General features: G+C 45.2%; 2 protein-coding genes across 4 annotated transcripts in view; both read left to right on the forward strand.

Annotated features, from left to right (window-relative positions):
• The first annotated feature begins 1670 nt into the window (after positions 1 to 1670).
• On the forward strand, positions 1671 to 17345 carry LOC121269517 (toll-interleukin 1 receptor (TIR) domain containing adaptor protein). 3 transcript variants are annotated; one of them, XM_041174142.1, is made up of 4 exons: positions 1671 to 1724; positions 7179 to 7340; positions 8396 to 8983; positions 15750 to 17345. In XM_041174142.1, the coding sequence occupies exons 2-4, from the start codon at positions 7334 to 7336 to the stop codon at positions 15860 to 15862; spliced, it is 708 nt and encodes a 235-aa protein (XP_041030076.1). In that variant the 5' UTR covers positions 1671 to 1724; positions 7179 to 7333; the 3' UTR covers positions 15863 to 17345. The 3 variants fall into 3 exon arrangements, with proteins under 3 accessions (XP_041030076.1, XP_041030073.1, XP_041030075.1); XM_041174141.1 differs by lacking the exon at positions 1671 to 1724 and adding an exon at positions 5072 to 5474; XM_041174139.1 differs by lacking the exons at positions 1671 to 1724; positions 7179 to 7340 and adding an exon at positions 2159 to 2276.
• A 3954-nt stretch (positions 17346 to 21299) lies between these two features.
• The window catches only part of dcps (decapping enzyme, scavenger), a 69467-nt gene continuing 68115 nt past the window's right edge, over positions 21300 to 22651 (forward strand). Inside the window, exon 1 of the mRNA XM_041174494.1 lies at positions 21300 to 21507. Within this exon, the coding sequence (XP_041030428.1) occupies positions 21304 to 21507 (204 nt within the window). The 5' untranslated portion in view covers positions 21300 to 21303. The remainder of the gene's footprint in view (positions 21508 to 22651) is intronic.

Here is a 22651-nt window from a genome sequence, read left to right on the forward strand (position 1 = left end):
AAAACAGAAACAGAAATACCTGGAAAAACTCAGCAGGTCTGGCAGCATCGGTGGAGAAGAGCACAGTTGATATTTTGAGTCCTCATGACCCTTCAACAGAACTAAGTAAAAATAGGAAAGGAGTGAAATATAAACTGGTTTAAGAGTTGGGGGGGGGGGGTGGGGTTTGTTTGGACAAGCAGCCAATGATAGATGGAGATAACCAAAAGCTGTCACAGACAAAAGAACTAAGAGGTGGTGATATCTAAAGGAATGTGCTAATTAAGAGTAGAAGACAGGACAGATAAGGTACAGATAGCACTAGTGGGGGTGGTGGGATACTAAAAGGTAGAAATAAACAATGGGTGGAAATACATTTAAAAATAATGGAAATAGGTGGGGAAAGAGAAATCTATATAAATTATTGGAAAAAACAAAAAAGAGGGGGAAGAAACGGGAGGGAGGTAGGGATGGAGGAGAGAATTCAAGATCTAAAGTTGTTGAACTCAATATTCAGGCCGGAAGGCTGTAAAGTGCCTAGTCGGAAGATGAGGTGCTGTTCCTCCAGTTTGCATTGAGCTTCACTGGAACAATGCAGTAAGCCAAAGACAGACATGTGGGCAAGAGAGCAGGGTAGAGTGTTGAAATGGCAAGCAACAGGGAGGTCTGGGTCATGCTTGTGGACAGACCGAAGGTGTTCTGCAAAGCAGTCACCCAGTCTGCATTTGGTCTCTCCAATGTAGAGGAAACCGCATTGGGAGCAATGAATGTAGTAGACTAAGTTGAGGGAAGTGCAAGTGAAATGCTGCTTCACTTGAAAGGAGTGTTTGGGCCCTTGGATGGTGAGGAGAGAGGAAGTGAAGGGACATGTGTTGCATCTTCTGCGTTTGCATGGGGAGGTGCCGTGGGAGGCGGTTGAGTAGGGAGGAGAGGACCAGGGTGTCACGGAGGGAGCAATCCCTATGGAATGCTGCCGGAGGGGTGGTGGTGGCGGGGGGGGCGGTGGTGAAAGGAAGATGTGTTTGGTGGTGGCATCATGTTGGAGTTGGTGGAAATGGTGGAGGATGCTCCTTTGAATACGGAGGCTGGTGGGGTGATAAGTGAGGATAAGGGGGACCCTATCATGTTTCTGGGAGGGAGGAGAAGGCGTGAGGGCGGATGCGCGGGAGATGGGCCGGACACGGTTGAGGGCCCTGTCAACTACCGTGGGTGGAAAACTTGGTTAAGGAAGAAGGTGGACATGTCAGAGGAACTGTTTTTGAAAGTAGCATCATCAGAACAGATGTGACGGAGGCGAAGGAACTGAAAGAATGGGATGGAGTCCTTACAGGAAGTGGGGTGTGAGGAGCTGTAGTCGAGGTAGCTGTGGGAGTCGGTGGGCTTGTAATGGATATTGGTGGACAGTTTATCACCAGAAATTGAGACAGAGAGGTCAAGGGAAGGGAAGTGTCAGAGATGGACCATGTGAAAATGATGGGGAGGTGGAGATTGGAAGCAATCTCTACTTAGTTCTGTTGAAGGGTCATGAGGACTCGAAACGTCAACTGTGCTCTTCTCCGCCCATGCTGCCAGACCTGCCGATTTTATTTTCCAGGCATTTCTGTTTCTGTTTTGGTTTTCCAGCATCCGCAGTTTTTCTGTTTTTAAGAAAGTCGGAGGCGATGGGAGGTGTCATTCGCGTCACCTCCGCACCGAGTTACCAAAATCTTTACGGCAACATCCGTCTCACCGGGAGCGCGGCGTAGGTGAGGCCGGTTCCAGATTACGCCCGACCTAGAATTTCCGCGGGAGGCGGGGTGGCGCGGAGGGAAGGGGTGGGGATGGGTGGAGTGCGGTGCGGTGCGGGGACAGGCGAGAGTTGCGGCTGGATGCGCCCCTTCCGCTGATTTTTGCAGCCGCTGGACTCGGGCTGAAAGCCACGGCCAGTGTCCGCCTGCAGGGACCGAGCTGAGTGCACTGATCCGGGGCTGCACCTGGATCTCTCCCCATGAATCAAGTTTGGTTTAAATCTTTGTCAGAATCCAGATTTTTCTTTTTTTTTTATATATAAATATATATATAAAAAATGTACATTCCGAATGAAAATTGAGCTAAAATTTAAACTTTACCCTGCGGCTTACAAAGTTCTAATTGCACTAGCTTGTGTTTAAATATAATCGGAACGAATGTATTTTGTTCAAAGGGGAGAGTGCGGGGATCTCCACCCCTGCCTGTGATTCAGATAGCATTCATGCAAAGATTAGAATATACCTCAGTTGCAAAGGCGAGGAAGAGATGGATGCATAAAGGAGAAGGGGGTGAGTGTCCACTGCCCCACAGATTACTGTAAGCATGACTTATTTGTGACTGAATGGCTTAACACAGCAACATTGATTTCAGTCTAGCACAGGCTGTTGCGGTGCTAAACTCCACTATATGCTGTCTGGAACAGTCACACCTGACATGAGGTGGGCAGTTTCAACCCAGTTTCTAACTGAAAATTACTTGGCAATGCATTCAGAGGCAGGAAATTGATACCAAGTTAAAATGCGCAAGATGGGCCGAATGGTGTCCTACATTGTTAACAGTTCTGTGATCTCGTGAGAAGCTGACTGAAGATGATTACTGAGGCATGTTGGGACTGTGTAGCGGGAGCTTTTCTCTTCTCACCCGTGCTGTACCTGCCCAGGGAGCTTTTGTGGGGACAATTTGGAGGGAGCTCAGCCAAGAGGAGTCACCACTGACATTGCTGCACTCCCTCAGTACATGCTGAAGTCACAGGAATGGGATGGCTTCAATCACAGCTTTCTGACTGAGATGACGCTACCACTACACCAAAGGTTATATTATGTTTTATATTATGCTATTTCCTTTTTCATCAGTCTGCTTGTCAGTTCACTAGAAGCACAGCAAAACACTTCAAAATTTGGCTTTTGAATATTTTCTCCTAAAATTATTCATTTCTCTCTTGCTTTTTTTTGGAAATTATTTTATTTGTGATGAATCTCTTAAATCTTTTCTTCTTTTAACGGACATGGCATCTTTGTGGGCTCGATACTAATAGTAGGTGGCCTCATGTCAGCATGAAATGTGTGCCACAGGACATGGTCACCCAGAATAAAGTGTCTCCGTCTGCAGCTGTTTCCTAGTCAGAGGCGATGCTTGTGACTCCTTTGACTGTTAAACAGGCAAATCTTTAAAAAAAAACTGAAGAATGGACTTGCATTTGTATGGATCCTTTGGATATATCAGTGTTTCACGGCCAATGAGCTGCGCTTTGTAAGGTAGGCAAGTGTGGCAGTCAATTTGTGCATAGAAAGGTCCATAATCAGCTACGGAGGTAAATGGCCAGTTTATTTGATTTTGGCAGTGTTGGTTGAGAAGCACTCTTCACCCCCCCCTCCCAATAGTGGCATGGGACCTTTTATATTCATCTGAGGGGACAGATGGGGCCTCATCTGAAAGACAAACATCTCTGACAGTGGAGCACGCTTTCAGGTCTGCATTGAAATATCAGCTTGGACTTTGCCAAAGTCTTGGTGCATTCTGACAGCATTCCTCACAGCATTCTGACTCTCAAGCACTACCAACTTGAGCCAAATTGATCTCCTAAAGCCACACATTGACATGAGGTGCGTTCTTCTCTGCCTGTGGGCTTTGTGTAGACTATATTTATCATAATGTAGCAATAATAGTTATTGTATTGTTGTGGTTTGGTAAGCATAACATTCTGTGCCCTCTTTAAATTTGAACATTTTGAAGCTGCCATCAAAAGACTAAGTACCTGAAAAAGAGGAACATTACACGGTAAAGGGAATGAGCAGGAGAAAAGGATTAGACTTGGTGGCCAACATTGTAAGACTGAAACAAAAACAGAATTACCTGGAAAAACTCAGCAGGTCTGGCAGCATCGGCGGAGAAGAAAAGAGTTGACGTTTCGAGTCCTCATGACCCTTCGACAGAACTTGAGTTCGAGTCCAAGAAAGAGTTGAAATATAAGCTGGTTTAAGGTGTGTTTGGGGGGGCGCGGAGGGAGAGAGAGAGAGAGAGAAGTGGAGGGGGGTGTGGTTGTAGGGACAAACAAGCAGTGATAGAAGCAGATCATCAAAAGATGTCAACAACAATAGAACAAAAGAACACATAGGTGTTAAAGTTGGTGATATTATCTAAACGAATGTGCTAATTAAGAATGGATGGTAGGACACTCAAGGTATAGCTCTAGTGGGGGTGGGGAGAGCTTAAAAGATTTTAAGATATTTAAAAATAATGGAAATAGGTGGGAAAAGAAAAATCTATATAATTTATTGGAAAAAAAAGGAAGGGGGAAACAGAAAGGGGGTGGGGATGGGGGAGGGAGCTCACGACCTGAAGTTGTTGAATTCAATATTCAGTCCGGAAGGCTGTAAAGTGCCTAGTCGGAAGATGAGGTGTTGTTCCTCCAGTTTGCGTTGGGCTTCACTGGAACAATGCAGCAAGCCAAGGACAGACATGTGGGCAAGAGAGCAGGGTGGAGTGTTGAAATGGCAAGCGACAGGGAGGTTTGGGTCATTCTTGCGGACAGACCAATCTAACCCTACAGACAGCGCTGTGCCTCAGTCGCAGCCAGTAGATTACACCAAAACTGAAGTGTTGATTGGATCCCCTGCTAACTGTGCCCCATCTCCTAATTTGAGTCAGGATGGGATGTCCCACAAGGCCTGCCCATGGGGACTGTAACGAGCCTGTCTGCTGCAGTGTAACCAGTGATCTAAAAGGTCTCTTGAGTTCATGCGAAATGACACTCTGCTGTTACAAGTTGGAACACACAGACGCACAAAACTTACAGGCTGGAAAGGGCCAGCTAGTCCATCAAATCTTATGAGTAAATACTTCCTTCCGCCCTCAGCCATGTCATCTGACAGGCAAAAGACCAGACAAGACAAAAATCAGGGCCACCGGCGAAAAAATACTATGGAAGATTCCCTCCTGATTCCCTTATACAATTGGAGTGAATCTATAAAAATACTTACCTCCTTTATGACGTGATCTCTGCCTCAACCAAGATTTTGTCTGTCTTTTCAATGCCCAGTTGCAGCTGATGTTGAGTTATAACTTTCTGATTCTTTTTCTGTACTTACTGAAACTGTTGTTAGTTGTGAGTCATGAGGAAGGATGTGCTTAGCAATTCGGAGTGCTTTTAACCGTACACATGCGCATTGTGTAATATGTCAGTGAGTTTTGTAATGCTCAGGGCCCAGTGGAGTTTCATTTTTACCAGAGCAGTTAGGGATGGGCAATAAATGCCAGCCCTGCCATCAAAGCCCGCATCCCATGAATGAATAAGAAGAAGGTAATTGTGGCATTCAATAGGAGGAGGCAGAGCATCTGCTTCGAGCACTATCAGTATCTCTCAGAATTGTCAAGTGCTGTTCTGTCCTTCTGAAATCATCTGTTGACTCAGTTCGACTGAAAAACCTAAGTCAAACCCCAAGTGAAAGGCACAGCCAAGGTTGAAAAAGCAGGGAAAAGAACACCAGGTAAATCAGGAAGTTTCGACAATGCCAAGTTTTGAATAAAAAAAATGTGTAAGGGATGAAGAGTTTCATACTTTTTTGAAGCCCCTGGGAGAAAGGAGCAACAGTAGGAGACAGTGTGTGAGGTCTTAAATTCACCTCAGTTCTGAAGCACTGTTGTTGACCTATGTGCAGAGTTTTTGTGACCTTCAGCCATGGGGTTAGTCTTCAGCAGTGGTACACTGAGGGCTGGCTTCAGTCAGTGTATTAGTTGTGGCTTCAGGCTGTGCACTGACCATGACTTGTTTATCAGTTTTGCTTCCCCTCCTGGGTGTAGCTAGAAATACTCAGGACAGGACAATTAGAGAGTGAATTGCTGGAGTGCAGCACCTAGGGACTGGTTTCAGAGTAGCTTGTCTGCTCTCACTGCCTTGTACATCCTCTGTGTATAATGTATCAGAAAGCTATGGTAGTGTTACAGTTCACTTGGGGAGTCTGAGTTGCTGTGGCAACATGTGTTTAGTAGTCTGGAGCCGTGGACAGTGATGGTGGAGGCTCCAATGTTCTTTCCATCACATGGCTGATCAGGAATCTCTCCTCTTACTGCCTGCCATTGGTATGTATTGGGAAGATTTGCAGGTTGCTCCTCAACTTGTTTGACCACATTATGAAAGCCCCTTCCTTGGCCATCAAGTCTTGGGGTAGGACTTATTATATTATAGGCTTATTAAAAGGTAGTGGAATCAGAACCTATGGTCATTTTTGAAAGGAATTAGATATAGTTATGAAAAGGAAAAATTTGTGGGACCGTGTGGTAAAAACAGGGAAATGAGAGCAATTGGATAGCTCTTTCAAAGACTTGCTTCTGTGTTGTAAGTTTCTATAATGTAGACTTCAGTTATGATGAAAGACTAAATAGGATATTTTTATCCTCGAAGCAGAGGAGACTTAATAGGTGATCAAAATTATGAAGGGTTTTGTAAGTGAGAAGCTTCCCCTGATTTAGACAGTTAACTCAACAAAGTCAAGAAACAGATGCCTTCTGGTCAGTTTTGCTGGTTGAGAGTTAAAAATAGCTACATGAAACAGTTACTCACAATGAGCTTTTCTGCAGGGCTGCTAGTGCTTGCGCTTAATGTACAGTGTTAAAACACAAAGTGTAACTCAAATACAGTAAGTGTCCAGATCAACCTTTCCCAGACCATGGGCTATTTGGAGCAATTCAATGGCTTCCCCTGCAACTGTGTCATCGGCCATTGGTAAACATCTTGCTTGCAGCTGTCAGGTATGGCTTTCTTGGACAGTAAAATTACTAAAAGCAAGAATGGGCACTTGGGTGCTCATTTTTTGTGTGACTGTGCCCTTATAGGAGTCAAAATATTGGGAGGGTGAAGGGAGGGACATAATCCCCAGGGCAGCTGCAGTGTTGGGGTAGAGTGAATCTTTCTCTGCACTGTCCCATCAAACACTCCTGGGTCAGTGTGGCATGGGTTAAATAGAGTATAGCACCCTTTGCACTGTCTCATCAATGTTCTATCATATCACTGTGATGATGTTTTGACTCCCACGCTAGCCCTCCTGGGCACATTGGTGATTTAGTGTTGAGTTAAAGGCAGTTTTGTACTCTGGAATTGTCCAGTGGGAGTCAGACTGAAACCAAGAGGGCCGATTTATATAGTTGTCAATCGGCAACATTTTAGTCAAAACCACTATGGTTCTTCATTACAGATGAAGTCTCCGTGAAACTGTGTTTGGACAGGAGGATTTTCTGCTGCTGACCAGGACTGAAGCTTCAAGAAGGAACTCTCCATTTTTCTTAAAGAATAAATTGGCTGCTGCATTTTGACTGTGTGGTATGTGAATGAGAGTCTACTCAGCACCAGATGGCTCGTAAGTGAATCTTGTTAAAATAAGCAGAACTGTGGAACTACCTAGTGAAACCCAAAGGTGCCAAGTGTGGACCGGGCCAATTGTTGAGTTGACCAGGTGCTCAGATTTAGATCAGTGTTTGTGAGCAAGTTACTTGCCTCCATCAAAATGAGGAGAGTTACATATCAAAAGAGTAATATAGTTACATTTATATAGCACCTTTCACAATCCCAGGATGTTCCAAAGCATTTTACAGCCTATGAAGTAATTCCTTAAGTTTAGTCATTGTTGTAATGTAGAAATCGTGGGAGACAGTTTGCGCACAGCAAACTTCCACCAACGGCAAACTGATAATGACCAGATAACTTATTTTAATGATATTGATTGACCAGAACATCAGGGAAGAACTCCCCTGTTCTTTCTCAAAATAGTGCCGTGGGATCTTTTATGCCCACCGGATAGGGAAAATGGGGTGTCTCATCTGAAAAACAGCACCTCAGACGGTGCAGCACTCCCTCACTATTGCATTGGACTGTCGACCTGGATTTTGTGCTCAAGTTCTGGTGTTGGACTTGAACCCACAACCTTCTGAATCAGACTTGGGAGTGCCACCACTGAGGTACAGGCTAACACCTGCCTAGAGATGGTGTAGGGAGGTTACGCAGAAAGAAAAAGAAAAAAACAGCCTGAAAAGCACTGTCGGCTGATGTACCACCCGAACTGATATACAGACTAGGAAGATCCCAACATCTGCCTGTGTCGAACCAGCTACAGTAGGATGAAGATTTTAAATTGGTCTTGGTGCCTTCTGAGATGGGAAGAAGCAAATTCAGCCAGAGTTCTCCAGCAGTTGTCCCAGCCGGAGTATATATGTGTGTACGTATGCAAGATGAGAATCAGGTCAGGCTTGACTGTGCAATCACAATGGTCGAATGTTCTCAGCCTAAGCTCTCACTTGATGCTATGCCCCATGGAGAGCCAGGTACCTTGAGGAATGGAGGAGGTGGGAAGGGAGGATAAGGAACGTTACCAACTAACTTTAACATCTCTTTCTTTTTAAAAAAAAAATTCCATAGGCTTCTTCAGACGGCTTGCAGACTTCAAGAAGAACAAGAATCCGAACCCCAGCCCCAGGCCGAATCCTTGCTGCAGCCCCCAGACAAATGACAGGACAAAAAGCCCATGTGGGGACCAAAGATCCAGCAACACCTGCTCACTCCCTGTTGCCGCCCTCTCATCACGTAAACTCGACAGCAGTGCCCGCTGGAGTAAAGAGTACGACGTGTGTGTCTGTCACACTGAGGACGATATAACCTATGTTCAGGACCTGGTGTCTTTCCTGGAAACACACAGTTTGCGCTGCTTTCTGCAGCTCAGGGACTCAACCCCTGGGGGCGCTATTTGCACTGAGCTCTGTCGAGCCGTCAGGGACAGCCATTGCTGGGTGTTGGTTATCACGCCCAGCTTTCTCAAGGACCCTTGGTGCTGTTACCAGATGCAGCAGGCACTGTCTGAATCGCCTACAGCCAATGGACGAGTCATTCCTGTCCGCAAGCAACTGGAACGGAAGGATTACCCGCAGGAGCTTCGCTTCATGTTTGGTATTGACGTCAGGCAGGACAGAGAGAACGGATTCCAAAGGATCAAGTGCGCCATATTGTATTGTAAGTACCACCAGTTGCATGTCCCTGTATAAAATCCTGATGGATACCTCCGGCTTGTAGTCTCTTGCGGTGCTTGTTGATAACAATATTCTCTATTAGGGAAGGGTGCAGAGGAAATTTACCAGAATGGCAACATGCTGAGGGACTTCAGCTTTGTGGATAGACTGGAGAAGCTGGGATTATTCTCCTTAGAGCAGTGCAGGATAAAGGCTAATATAACGGAGGCATTAAAAATGACTAAGCGTTTTTGACAGTGTAGATAGGGGGAACTGTTTCCACTGGCAGGAGGGTTGATAACCAGAGGTCACAAATGTGAGATAAATGGCAGAAGAAGTGGAGTGGAGGTATTTTTTTTACATTGCAAGTTGTTACGATCTGGAATGAATTGCCTGAAAGCTTGGTGGGATTCAATGGTAACCCTGGAAAGGGAATTGTGTATACACTTGAAAAGGAACATTTTTCAATGTTGTGGGAAAAGCGCAGGGGAGTATGACTACAGAAAGTGAATTGCTCTTTGAAAAAGCTAGAATGAGCATAATGGGCTGAATGGTCATCTTTGTTGTTTGAGTTTAGTTTTCTAAGCCTAAGTTACACACACAATCTTGGTATGAATGGACCTGACTCTGAAGCTGGTGTTTTCCCAGTTATTCAAAAGGTTCAAGAAGGATGGATAATGCATATTCATCTTTCAACTATACCTTGTTAAACTGGTCTATGAGTACAGAACTAGAAGATATATGTGCAGGTTTCTTTAACAATACCTTTCAAACCTCAACCTCTATTAGAAAATCAAGGGCAGCACTACCTAGAAGTTCCTCCCTCCAAGCCACACACCATCCTGACTTGGAACTATATTGCCATTCCCTCACTGTCAAAATCCTGGAATTCCATCCCTAACAGTGCAGTGGGTATACCTACACCACATGGACTGAAGCGGTTCAAGAAGGCAACTCATTACACCTCAAGAGCAATTAGCATTGGGAAATAAATGCTTGCCCAGCTAGCGATGCCTATATCCTGTGAAATAATTTTAAAAATGAATTTGAGGCAAAACTTGCACTTGGAGAAAAAAACTCATGCTCAATAAAACAAAAAATAAAAATTACCTGGAAAAACTCAGCACATCTGGCAGCATCGGCAGAGAAGAGTACAGTTGACATTTCGAGTCCTCATGACCCTTCAACAGAACTAAGTAAAAATAGGAGAGGGGTGAAATATAAGTTGGTTTAAGAGGGGGGAGGGGAGGGGGGGCAGTGGAGAGAAAAAGGGGGGTTGTGGTTGTTGGGACAAGCAAGCAGTGATAGGAGATAACCAAAAGATGTCACAGACAAAAGAACAAAGAGGTGTTGAAGGTGGTGATATTATCTAAAAGAATGTGCTAATTAAGAGTAGAGAGCAGGACAGGCAAGGTACAGATAGCTCTAGTGGGGGTGGGGTGAAATAAGACTAAAAGGGCATAAAAGATATAGATAAATGATCGGTGGAATACATTAAAAATAATGGAAATAGGTGGGAAAAGAAAAATCTATATAAATTATTGGAAAAAACAAGGAGGAGGGGGACGAAACGGAAGGGGGGTGGAGATGGAGGAGCGAGTTTAAGATCTAAAATTGTTGAACTCAATATTCAGTCCGGAAGGCTGTAAAGTGCCTAATCGGAAGATGAGGTGCTGTTCCTCCAGTTTGCATTGAGCTTCACTGGAACAATGCAGCAAGCCAAGGACAGACATGTGGGCAAGAGAGCAGGGTGGAGTGTTAAAATGGCAAGCGACAGGGAGGTTTGGGTGATGCTTGCGGACAGACCGAAGGTGTACTGTAAAGCAGTCACCCAGTCTGCGTTTGGTCTCTCCAATGTAGAGGAAACCGCATTGGGAGAAACGAATGCAGTACACTATGTTGAAGGAAATGCAAGTGAAATGCTGCTTCACTTGAAAGGAGTGTTTGGGCCCTTGGACGGTGAGGAGAGAGGAAGTGAAGGGGCAGGTGTTGCTTATCTTGCGTTCGCATAGGGAGGTGCTGTAGGAGGCGGTTGAGGAGTAGGGGATGATGGAGGAGTGGACCAAGGTGTCACGGAAGGAATGATCCCTACGGAATGCCGCCAGGGGGGATGATGGGAAGATATGTTTGGTGGTGGCATCATGCTGGAGTTGGCGGAAATGGTGGAGGATGATCCTTTGAATGAGAAAGCTGGTGGGGTGATAAGTGAGGACAAGGGGGACCCTATCATGTTTCTGGGAGGGAGGAGAAGGCGTGAGGGCGGATGTGCGGGAGATGGGCCGGACACGGTTGAGGGCCCTGTCAACTACTGTGGGTGGTAAACCTCAGTTAAGGAAGGAGGAGGACATGTCCAACAACTCATCGACACCAACACCCATCCAGGACCCTCCACCACTGCCTGTCCCTCTGCCCGCACCCCATCTTCCAATCCCAGCCCCGGCTGGGTACTCACTATACCCCCTGACCTTCCCCTCTCCAATGCTGAACGTTCAGTGCTCAGCAAAGGACTTAGTTTCATACCCTTACGCCCTCATCTCAATGAATTTCGGGCTCGGCATGATGCTGAACTCTTCTTCCGCCGCCTTCGTCTCCATGCTCACTTCTTTGGGCAGGAGTCCTCTCCCCGTTCAACGGATCCTTTTATCCACCTCCAATATTCTCCCTCCACCTGGACCCCTCCCTCTGGATTCTTACCTTCTCTTGACCTTTTCATTGAGAACTCTTGGCGTGACATTAATCGTCTCAATTTCTCTGCTCCTCTCACCCATTCTAACCTGAATCTCTCTGAACTTACTGCACTCCGTTCTCTCAGGTCCAAGCCTAACATTGTCATCAAACCCGCTGACAAGGGTGATGCTGTTGTCTGGCGCACTGACCTCTACCACACGGAGGCTGAGCGTCAACTCGCAGACACTTCCTCCTACCTCTCCCTGGACCATGACCCCACCACTGAACATCAAGCCATTGTTTCCAGGACTGTCACTGACCCCCATCTCTAAAGATCTTCCTTCCACAGCTTCCAACCTGATAGTTGCCCAACCTCGGACGGCCCGCTGCTACCTCCTACCCAAAATCCACAAACAGGACTGTCCCGGCAGACCGATCGTGTCAGCCTATTCCTGCCCCACAGAACTCATTTCTCGCTATCTTGACTCTCTTCTCTCTCCCCTCGTCCAGTCCCTTCTCACCTACATCTGTGATTCCTCTGACACCTTATATCACGTTAACAATTTCCAGTTCCCTGGCCCCAACCGCGTCCTCTTCACCATGGATGTCCAATCCCTCTAAGCCTCCATCGCCCACCGGGATGGTCTGAGGGCTCTCCGCTTCTTCCTCGAACAGAGGCCCGAACAATCCCCATCCACCACTACTCTCCTCCGTCTGGCTGAACTTGTTCTCACACTGAACAAATTCTCCTTTAACTCCTCTCACTTCCTCCAAATAAAAGGTGTGGCTACGGATACCCGCATGGGTCCCAGCTATGCCTGTCTCTTTATGGGGTACCTGGAACATTCCTTGTTCCAGTCCGACACCAGCCCCCTTCCACAACTCTTTCTCTGGTACATCAATGATTACTTCGGTGCTACTTCTTGCTCTTGTCGGAACCTGGAAAAATTTATTAATTTTGCTTCCAATCTCCACCTCTCCATCATTTTCACATGGTCCATCTCTGACACTTCCCTTCCCTTCCTTGACCTCTCTGTCTCAATTTCTGGTGATAGACTTTCCACCAATATCCATTACAAGCCTACCAACTCCCACAGGTACCTCGATGACAGCTCCTCACACCCCGCTTCCTGTAAGGACTCCATCCCATTCTTTCAGTTCCTTCGCCTCCGTCGCATCTGTTCTGATGATGCTACCTTCAAAAACAGTTCCTCTGACATGTCCTCCTCCTTCCTTAACCGAGGTTTTCCACCCACGGTAGTTGAGAGGGTCCTCAACCGTGTCCGGCCCATCTCCCGCACATCCGCCCTCACGCCTTCTCCTCCCTCCCAGAAACATGATAGGGTCCCCCTTGTCCTCACTTATCACCCCACCAGCCTCCGCATTCAAAGGATCATCCTCCGCCATTTCCGCTAACTCCAGCATGATGCCACCACCAAACACATCTTCCCATCACCCCCCCTGGCGGCATTCCGTAGGGATCATTCCTTCCGTGACACCCTGGTCCACTCCTCCATCTTCCCCTACTCCTCAACCCCCTCCTACAGCACCTCCCTATGCGAACGCAAGATATGCAACACCTGCCCCTTCACTTCCTCTCTCCTCACCATCCAAGGACCCAAACACTCCTTTCAAGTGAAGCAGCATTTCACTTGCATTTCCTTCAAGTTAGTCTACTGCATTTGTTGCTTCCAATGCGGTTTCCTCTATATTGGAGAGACCAAATGCAGACTGGGTGACCGCTTTGCAGTACACCTTCGGTCTGTCCGCAAGCATCACCCAAATCTCCCTGTCCCTTGCCATTTTAACACTCTACCCTGCTCTCTTGCCCGCATATCTGTCCTTGGCTTGCTGCATTGTTCCAGTGAAGCTCAACGCAAACTGGAGGAACAGTACCTTATCTTCTGATTAGGCACTTTACAGCCTTCCGGACTGAATATTGAGTTCAACAATTTTAGATCTTAAACTCCCTCCTCCATCCCCACGCCCTTTCCGTTTCGTCCCCCTTCTCCTTGTTTTTTCCAATAATTTATATAGATTTATCTTTTCCCACTATTTCCATTATTTTTAATGTATTCCACCGATCATTTATCTATATCTTTTATGCCCTTTTAGTCTTATTTCACCCCACCCCCACTAGAGCTATCTGTATCTTGTGTGTCCTGATATCCATTCTTAATTAGCACATTCTTTTCGATAATATCACCACCTTCAAAACCTCTTTGTTCTTTTGTCTGTGACATCTTTTGGTTATCTCCTTCTATCACTGCTTGCTTGTCCCAAAAGCCACACCCCCTCTTCTCTGTCTCTCTCTCCTCCCCCCCAAAACCAGCTTATATTTCACCCCTCTCCTATTTATACTTAGTTCTGTTGAAGGGTCATGAGGACTCGAAACGTCAACTGTACTCTTCTCCGCCGATGCTGGCAGAGCCGCTGAGTTTTTGCAGGTAATTTTTATTTTTTGTTTTGGATTTCCAGCATCCGCAGTTTTTTTGTTTTTATCATGCTCCATAAAGGTTGACCGTCGCAAGGAACAATTATAATACATGTGAGATAATCTTTGGATAATGGAGTCTGTGAGATGTATTTAGTTATCAATATGTTAACCATTGGCTAGGCCACAATTAAAGCATTATGTGCAACATTCAGCATTCCATAAACGTCATTGAGAGCTGTAAAGTATGGATTCACCAGAATGTTACTGGGGCTGGGAGAGTTTAGTTAGAAGGTGAGACTCCAGATTCTGGGACTATTTCTACTGTTATGTTATTATAGGAACTATATTGTTTGTATGTATACATTCCAGGATGCCTCATCACTCACTTCTGCACTACAGTCAGTGTATTGAACTAATGTATCAGTCTGCAACACATGGTGAGATCTGAGAAAGTCAGCTCCTATATCTGTAAGATAGTGTGATTACTTCAAACTCCTGGTAACCACAAGGCATAATAGAAACTAAGAGGAGATTTAATCAATTATGATGGGTTTTGACACCATGAATAGTGAGAGGCTTTCCTCTTGTTAGGGAGTGAGTGTCAAGGAGTGAGTCATCAACTGAAACTTGTCATCAAGGAGGAGAGAGGTTAGAAGAAATGTTTTTGTTCATCAATATCTGGTACTGGAGCCTTGTGCTTATGGGATTGGAAGAGCAGTCCAGAGGTTGAGTTCAAATACCACCACGGCAATTTGGGAATTGAGTCTAGGAAATCTGGTTCAAGGGGGAGAATTAAGAGCTCAACAAGGTATAGTTGAAAGATGAATATGTTTAAAAGCTGAGTGGGAAGGGTTATTTGGATGACTGAATGTTCATCTGATGACTGAATGTTCATCTGATGACTGAATGTTCATCTGATGCCTGGCACCAGTTAAAATAACCATAAAAGCTGTGCATTGTTATAATGTCCTTCAGGAAAGGGAATCTGCCAACCCCACACAGTCTGACCTACATTTGACTCCAGTCCCCACACTAAATAATTGACTCCTAATGCCCTCAGGGCATTAGGGATGGGCAATAAAAGCAGCATTGCCTGAATGATTTTAATTGCGAGGTTTGGAACTTTTCCCATTTCAGGGAGCTCACTGGGAGCACAGGCAGATGCAGTGAAGCTCCCTGCACTTTGCTTCAGTCCCACCTATAAGGTCTCCTTCACCCCAGTCCTCGCTGACTTTCACACCACACTGAAATCACTATTTTATTTTTTAATTTGCAAATCATCTCTGTGGCCCAACCTCTAGCCATGCAGCCTTGTCCTCCAACTCTAGATTCCTGGAGCATCCCAACTTCCATCAGTAGCAGTATTTTCAGTCACCTCATGCTCCATTCCAATCAGCCTTTGAAAGCCTTCATCTTTCAACCAAACTTACACCAACTCTCCTAATTCTGCTATAGCTCATCTGCCAAGCATCTTGTAATGTTGCTAAGCCAAAGGCAAGTTACAAATTCAGGTGCAGGCACTTTAACTCCAGGTGTACGGGAATAGTTGGGTTCCAGTAACCTGATGCTGACAGCACTTTACCTGCCATGAATATCACCCAGCCAGCAAGCCCGTGGTAACTCGAAACATAATATGGAAACTACCTGTGTCTGTTTATGCTTTCAGATCTCAACGAGCTCTGTAGGAAGGAGCAAGAGCAGAGGGAGAGTGCACAGGGAATCCCAGAGTACAAAGTGGTTGAGAGCACCGCAACAGTAGACACGAGTGACAATTGCTGAGCGAGTGAAGGTCAATACACATTGAGATCTACCAACGAGGAGATGGGATAGTATAAAATGGACGCGTTCGCAACTCTTCTAACATTTAGGAACAAACTTGAAAACTGTGTTTATTAATGTTACAATCTGTGTAACTCTGTTTCTGAACTTATGTTTGTACATGTGTAGTTTGTGTGGTCTGTGTGTGTTAACAATGTGTGGTCTCCTCTTTTCCTTTCCCTGTGATGGGGATCTATCTCGGCCTAGGGACAATCAGATGAAAACAGACATAAAACTGGCACCAACGGATGCTTGTACTTGGTCTGACTCCTGAGTTTAGGCACCTGAACACACACTCTGGCTGGTGTTGATTCCCAGCTGATGTTACTACTGGACAAGCCTGATCTCAGGGTGGAACCCAGCTTGATAGATCCTAACTTTTATTTGTTTGTTTAGATACGTGGATAGGGGCTACTGAACAGAATCACAGGAGTCAGCTGATGAACTTTTAACAAAAACATAAAATATACATTAAACAAGAAAAGATGAATTATATTACTTACTCCTTTACCACAGCTACACCTTTACAGATATTTATAGATTTGTAAGGATAATACAAGTTACAAAAGCTATCTAATACTCTAATGTTCACAGTGAGTAAACCAATAGATGACCTGTGGTCAGACACACCACACTCTGAAACCAAGTGACAGATGCCACCCAGACACTTGTCACACCATGAGCCAACCAATCTCACTGCCCTCAGTCTTTCACTCAAAGGTTCCAATCTCCACTCTCCAGGAACTCGCCTTGGAATCTTCTCCCAAACCAACGCTTTCTCTCAGATGCCTTCCGCAAGGGTTCACCTCCAGGGTTTCGAACTCTCCTTCCAATGTTCCTCTTCCCTGGGTCACCGCATGCATTCAAACCTTCCTCCACGTACTTTCTTTCACTGACTCAACAGTACACAGTGCTTTATCTTTTGCCCCACCCCCCCCAACTTGAGTTCATCCAAAACTCTGCTGTCTGTTTCCTAACCCACAACCAACTCCTGTTCACCATCACCTTTGTACGTCTTTGACCTTCATTGGCTCCCCATTCAGATTCCTTGTTTTTAATCCTTCCATGATCTCAACGCCCCCTATCTCTGTAACCCCTTCCAGCCCAACAACCAACTGAGATCTCTGCACTACTTCAATTCTGTCCTGTTGCTCATCCCTGATTTTCTTTGCCTCACCATTGGTAACTGTGCCTTCAGTTGTCTGAGCCCTAAGCTCTCAATCCCTTCTTATCATCTTCATCTGTAACATGATTCTTTGACTGAGCTTTTGGTCGCTTGTCCCTTATATCTCTCTATCCAGCTCAGTGTCAAATTTTGTTTGATGGCGCTGCACCTTAGAACGTTTACTGTCTTAAAGGTGCTATATAAGTACACATTATATCATGTTGTTAGTCTTATCTTAATGTTTGATTTACGAACAAAATAAAATTATGTTGGAGGTGATCACTTCTCAAATATTTGCTACATTTTAAAAAAAAGTTTGATAAAGTAGGCTGGTAGGACCCAAGAACAATGCTATCTGCAGGCTGGGAGGAGCTTGCGCTCTGTGACATTTTATACCTGAGAACATTCAGCTGGTTCCTTTACATTTCCTTAATTCATGACAGTTTTATTTATAACAGTCAACAACAAAAACAGAAAATGCTGGAAAAACTCTTCTTCTGAAGAAAGGTCAAACAGACTCGAATTGTTAACTCTGTTTCTCTCTCCACAGATGCTGCTAGGTCTGCTGAGTGTTTCCAGCATTTTCTGTTTTTGTCCCAGACTTTCAGCATCCGCAGTATTTTGCTGTTATTTATAACAGTAATGGGTAAATCTTGCTGAGCTTTATTGCAAAGAGGATGTGGTACAAGAAAGGGAACTTTGCTACAATTGTACAGCTGCTTTGGTAAGACTATACCTGGAGTACTGTGCACAGATTTGGTCTCCATATCTAAGAAAGGATATACTTATAATAGAGATGGTACAGAAAGCGTTCAGTAGATTGATTCTTGGCATGAGAGGGTTGTCCTATGTGGAGAGATTGACTAGAATAGGCCTATAGTCTCTGGAGTTTATAAGATTCTCAGCATTTACTCTGTCAAGCTCCCTGAAAGGCTATTTTCTCTGGCTGAAGAATCTAGAAGTAGGGGTCACAATCTCAGGATGTCGGCCAACTATTTAGGACTGAAAGGGGGAGATACTACTTCACTCAGAGTTGTGAATCTTTTTGAATTCTGTACCCCAGGGAACTGTGGATACTTGGTCATTGAGTATGTTCAAGACTGAGATCAATTGTTTTTGAACTCTTATGGGGATCAGCAGGGAAGGTGGAGTTGAAGTAGATCAACCATGATTTTATTGAATGGGGGAGCAAGCTTGAAGAGCTGAATGGGCTACTGCTACTTATGTTCTTACACTGATTTTCTAAAAGATTGTTTTGTTCTGCTAATTGGTGAGGCATCTTTAGTGTCTTCCAATACCCCACAATATCATATCTTGGAACCCCTCTGTGAAAACTGATGCTAGAGTAATTCTATTCCAGTTTGTCTTGGGTGTTACAAATACCCTTTTGGGGATGGGGGAGGTGCAAGGAGGGTGGACCATAATATCTAGAGTTTGCAAATACCTTGACACCTGAAGAGTATATTCTATAGTGATGTAAGTGTGCCATTACCACTGAGGGAGTGCTATCCTGGGTGTCAAGCTGTAGAGGGTTTTTTGCATAACTCAAGGATCGTACAGTTGATGGATGTTATTTTTCTGGAGAAGTCTGGTTAAATGTACCTTTTCTCCCTCTTTGTGCTTGGCTTCTCCAAGCCTCTGGTGAGCTGGCGATTTGATGACCCTTCAGCTCTGTCTGCTTACCTTGGTCCATGTCATTCGTCAAACACAGTTAAGATTGTGAACTTAATGTGGAAGAGGAGGGTGCTGGGGTTGGAATCTCAATAAAATGCTAGTCATTCATGGGATTATTTAGCATAGAAGGATTCCATTCGGTCCACCTTGCCTCTGAGAGATCCAATTTGTCCCACCTCCTGCTTTTTTCCACATAGCCCTGCAAATTTTTCCTTTTTACATATATATCCAATTCTCTTTGGAAAGTTACTACTGAATTTGCTTCTACCGCCCTTTTGGGCAATGCATTCAAGATTGCAATAATTTGTTGGGTAGAAATATACAAACAAGGAACAGGAGTAGGCCATTCAGCCCCTCAAACCTGCTCCGCCATTTAATAAGATCATGGCTGATCTGATTGTAATCTGAAATTTGCATCCCACCTACCCCCGATAACCTATCACCCCCTTGTTTATCAAGAATCTATCTATCTCTGCCTTAAAAACATCCAAAGACTCTGCTTCCACTGCCTTTTCAGGAAGAGAGTTCCAAAGACTTTCAACTCACTGAGAGAAAAAACGTTGCCTCGTCTGTTTTAATGGGTGACCCCTTATTTTTAAACAGTGGCCCTTATGTCCCCTCTTTTTTTGCCAATTATTTTAAATCTGTCCTCTGACTTGCAGCCAGTGAAAGCAGTTTTTCCTTCTTCACTCTTATCAAAACCCTTCATACTTCTGGACACCTATTATCGAATCTCAGTCACTTGAACTTGAGTATTCCTAAGAAAAGAGACTTACCATCGAAGCTTTTCATCTTCCACTCATCAGGATGGATGAAAGAATGCCAAATTTCAAAGGGGCAACAATTTATACTGCATGAGAAAATCAGTTGGCACTCTTTTGGTAAAAATTTGGTATTCTTGTATCTGTCGTGTTGAGTGCTTCGCTAGCATGTCCCTTACCATAAGACGTAGGAGCAGAACTAGGCCATTCAGCCCATTGAGTCTGCTCCGCCATTCAGTGAGATCATGGTTGATCTGATAATCCTCAACTCAATTTTCCTGCCTTTTCCCCATTGATTCCCTTACTGATTAAAAATCTGTCTATCTCAGCCTTGGATATATTTAATGACCCAGCCTCTACAGCCCTCTGTGGTAAAGAACTCCATGGATTCACTACCCTCTGAGAGAAGAAATTCCTTCTCATCTCTGTCTGAAATGGGTGCTCCCTTATTCTGAGATTATGCTCTCTGGTCCTAGACTCACCCACAAGGGGAAATAACCTCTCCACGTCTGCCCCTTCACTTCCTCTCTCCTCACCGTCCAAGGGCCCAAACACTCCTTTCAAGTGAAGCAACATTTCACTTGCATTTCCCCCAACTTAGTCTACTGCATTTGTTGCACCCAATGCGGTCTCCTCTACATTGGAGAGACCAAACGTAAACTGGGTGACCGCTTTGCAGAACACCTGCGGTCTGTCCGCAAGAATGACCCAAACCTCCCTGTCGCTTGCCATTTCAACACTCCACCCTGCTCTCTTGCCCACATGTCTGTCCTTGGCTTGCTGCATTGTTCCAGTGAAGCCCAACGCAAACTGGAGGAACAACACCTCATCTTCCGACTAGGCACTTTACAGCCTTCCGGACTGAATATTGAATTCAACAACTTTAGGTCCTGAACTCCCTTCTCCATCCCCACCCCCTTTCTGTTTCTTCCCCCTTCCTTTTGTTTTTTTCCAATAAATTATACAGATTTTTCTTTTTCCCACCTATTTCCATTATTTTTAAATCTTTTATGCTACCCCCACCCCCACTAGAGCTATACCTTGAGTACCATCCATTCTTAATTAGCACATTCGTTTAGATAATATCACCAACTTCAACACCTACGTGTTCTTTTGTTCTGTTGTCTGACATCTTTTGATGATCTGCTTCTATCACTGCTTGTTTGTCCCTACAACACCACCCCCCTCAACTTCTCTCCCCCCCCCCCCACACACACACACACACACCTTAAACCAGCATATATTTCACCCCTCTTCTAACATTCAGTCAGTTCTGTTGAAGGGTCATGAGGACTCCAAACATCAACTCTTTTCTTCTCCGCCGATGCTGCCAGACCTGCTGAGTTTTTCCAGGTAATTTTGTTTTTGTTTTGGATTTCCAGCATCCGCAGTTTTTTGTTTTTATCTTGTCTACCCTGTCAAGTCCCCTAATAATATTATATGTTTCAATAAGGTCGCCTCAGTATTCTTAAAAACAGATTTTGCGCCCAGTTTATAATTTATTTATTTTCGGATCCTTATGAAAACTGAGGTGAATGCTGCGATATTCTGAAAATATGGCACAAGTGAATTGAATGTCCCATTTTTAGAGCAGCAGCTCCTTCCCTGTGCAGAAAGCTGTGAGCCTGTCCTCCAGCCACTAGGGGGTAGCGTATGGCGGACTCCGCAGCGGCACCATGGAGCCCCCCCCCCCCCCCCCAGTCACCAATGTTCAAACAAAGTCCCCGCTGATTGGGTGCAGTGAGTAAACGCCTCGCTGATTCGCCGCAGCCATCAACACCCTTCGCTGATTGGCCAACGGAATGCCGGGCGCTGCTTTGAAGATGGCGGAGAATCAAGCGGAGAGCGCGCCGGGGCCGGAGGAAAAGAAGCGAAAACTCAGCGGGAGTGGAGCCGAGCTGCAGAAGGCGCCGGCCGAGCGAAGCGGCTTCAAGCTGAACAGCTTCAGCGTCGAGAAAATACTGAGAGAGAGCGCGCGGGATAAAACCATCTTCATTCACGGCAAGGTGAGAGGGGGTGAGAGGGGGTGGGACCAGGAGGAGGACGCGTGAACAGGAGGATGGGGCGGGGCCAGTGGGAGGGGACGGGACGGGGCCGGGCCAATGGGACGGGGGCAGTGGGATGGGACGGGGTCAATGGGGCGGGGCCAGTGGGATGGGGCGGGGCCAGTGGAAAAATTTCACTTAAGAGGGTGGTCAACCTGTGGAATTCTCTCCCACAAAAGGCTGTGGAGGCCAGGTCACTGAGTATGTTCAAGAAAGAAATTGATAATTTTTTTGTATATTAGGGGCATCAAGAGGTTTGGGGAGAAAGCAGGAATATGGCGTTGAGATAGAGGATCAGCCATGATCATATTGAATGGCGGAGCAGGCTCAAAGGGCTGGATGGCCTACTTGTAGTTTCTATGTGATGTGCTAGTGTCCCACAATTCGGCATAATATATTGGGTAATATACTTCAATAACTTGATTACTGCACATAGCTAAACTGCTATTTCTGAATAATTATCAATCTAAAAACTTTTCTACACCATACACACTTTTTTAAGCAAGGGTGTAACATTTGCGATCCTTCAGTTCTTTGGCACTACCTCTGTAGCTAAGAAGGATTGGAGGGTTATTGCCAGTGCCTCCACAATTTCCTCCCTTACTTTCCTCGGTACCCTTGGATGCGGTCCATGGTTCTGATGACTTTAAAGTACAGCTGGCCTTTCTCGTATATGTTCTTCATCAACTTTTAGCTTATCCAGTATCTTAACCACCTCCTCCTTCATTGTAATTTCTACAGAATCTTCTTCCTTGGTATAGACAGATGCAAATCTCTCATATAGTACTTTAGCCATGTCCTCTGTCCCCATGCATAGATCATCTTTTTGGTCCCTAATCGACCCCCTCCTCTTACTACTACTCTTTTATGTGACTATGGAACACTTGGATTTGCTTTTGTTTTATTTCTCAATCTCCTCTCATTCTCACTCTGCTTATTTCCTTTTTTTCTTCCACTCTGAACTTTTATATTCAGTTCGGTTCTCACATATATTGGCAACCTGACATCTGTCATACACACTATTTTTCTGTTCTATCTTGCTCTCTATCTCCTTCATGAGTCCAGAGAACCCTGTATTTGCTTGTCGCACCTTTCCCTCTTGTGG

The sequence above is a fragment of the Carcharodon carcharias genome, chromosome 25 (genome assembly GCF_017639515.1).
Source record: "Carcharodon carcharias isolate sCarCar2 chromosome 25, sCarCar2.pri, whole genome shotgun sequence".
NCBI classification, from domain to species: domain Eukaryota; kingdom Metazoa; phylum Chordata; class Chondrichthyes; order Lamniformes; family Lamnidae; genus Carcharodon; species Carcharodon carcharias.

Excerpts from the sequence above, each read along its gene's own strand:
- LOC121269517 (XM_041174139.1), top strand. The coding sequence starts at position 2,210 with ATGCAAAGATTAGAATATACCTCAGTTGCAAAGGCGAGGAAGAGATGG. Across the intron at positions 2,277-8,395 it reads GATGCATAAAGGAGAAGGGG|GCTTCTTCAGACGGCTTGCA; the intron begins GTGAGTGTCCAC and ends AAAATTCCATAG. Across the intron at positions 8,984-15,749 it reads CAAGTGCGCCATATTGTATT|ATCTCAACGAGCTCTGTAGG; the intron begins GTAAGTACCACC and ends TTATGCTTTCAG.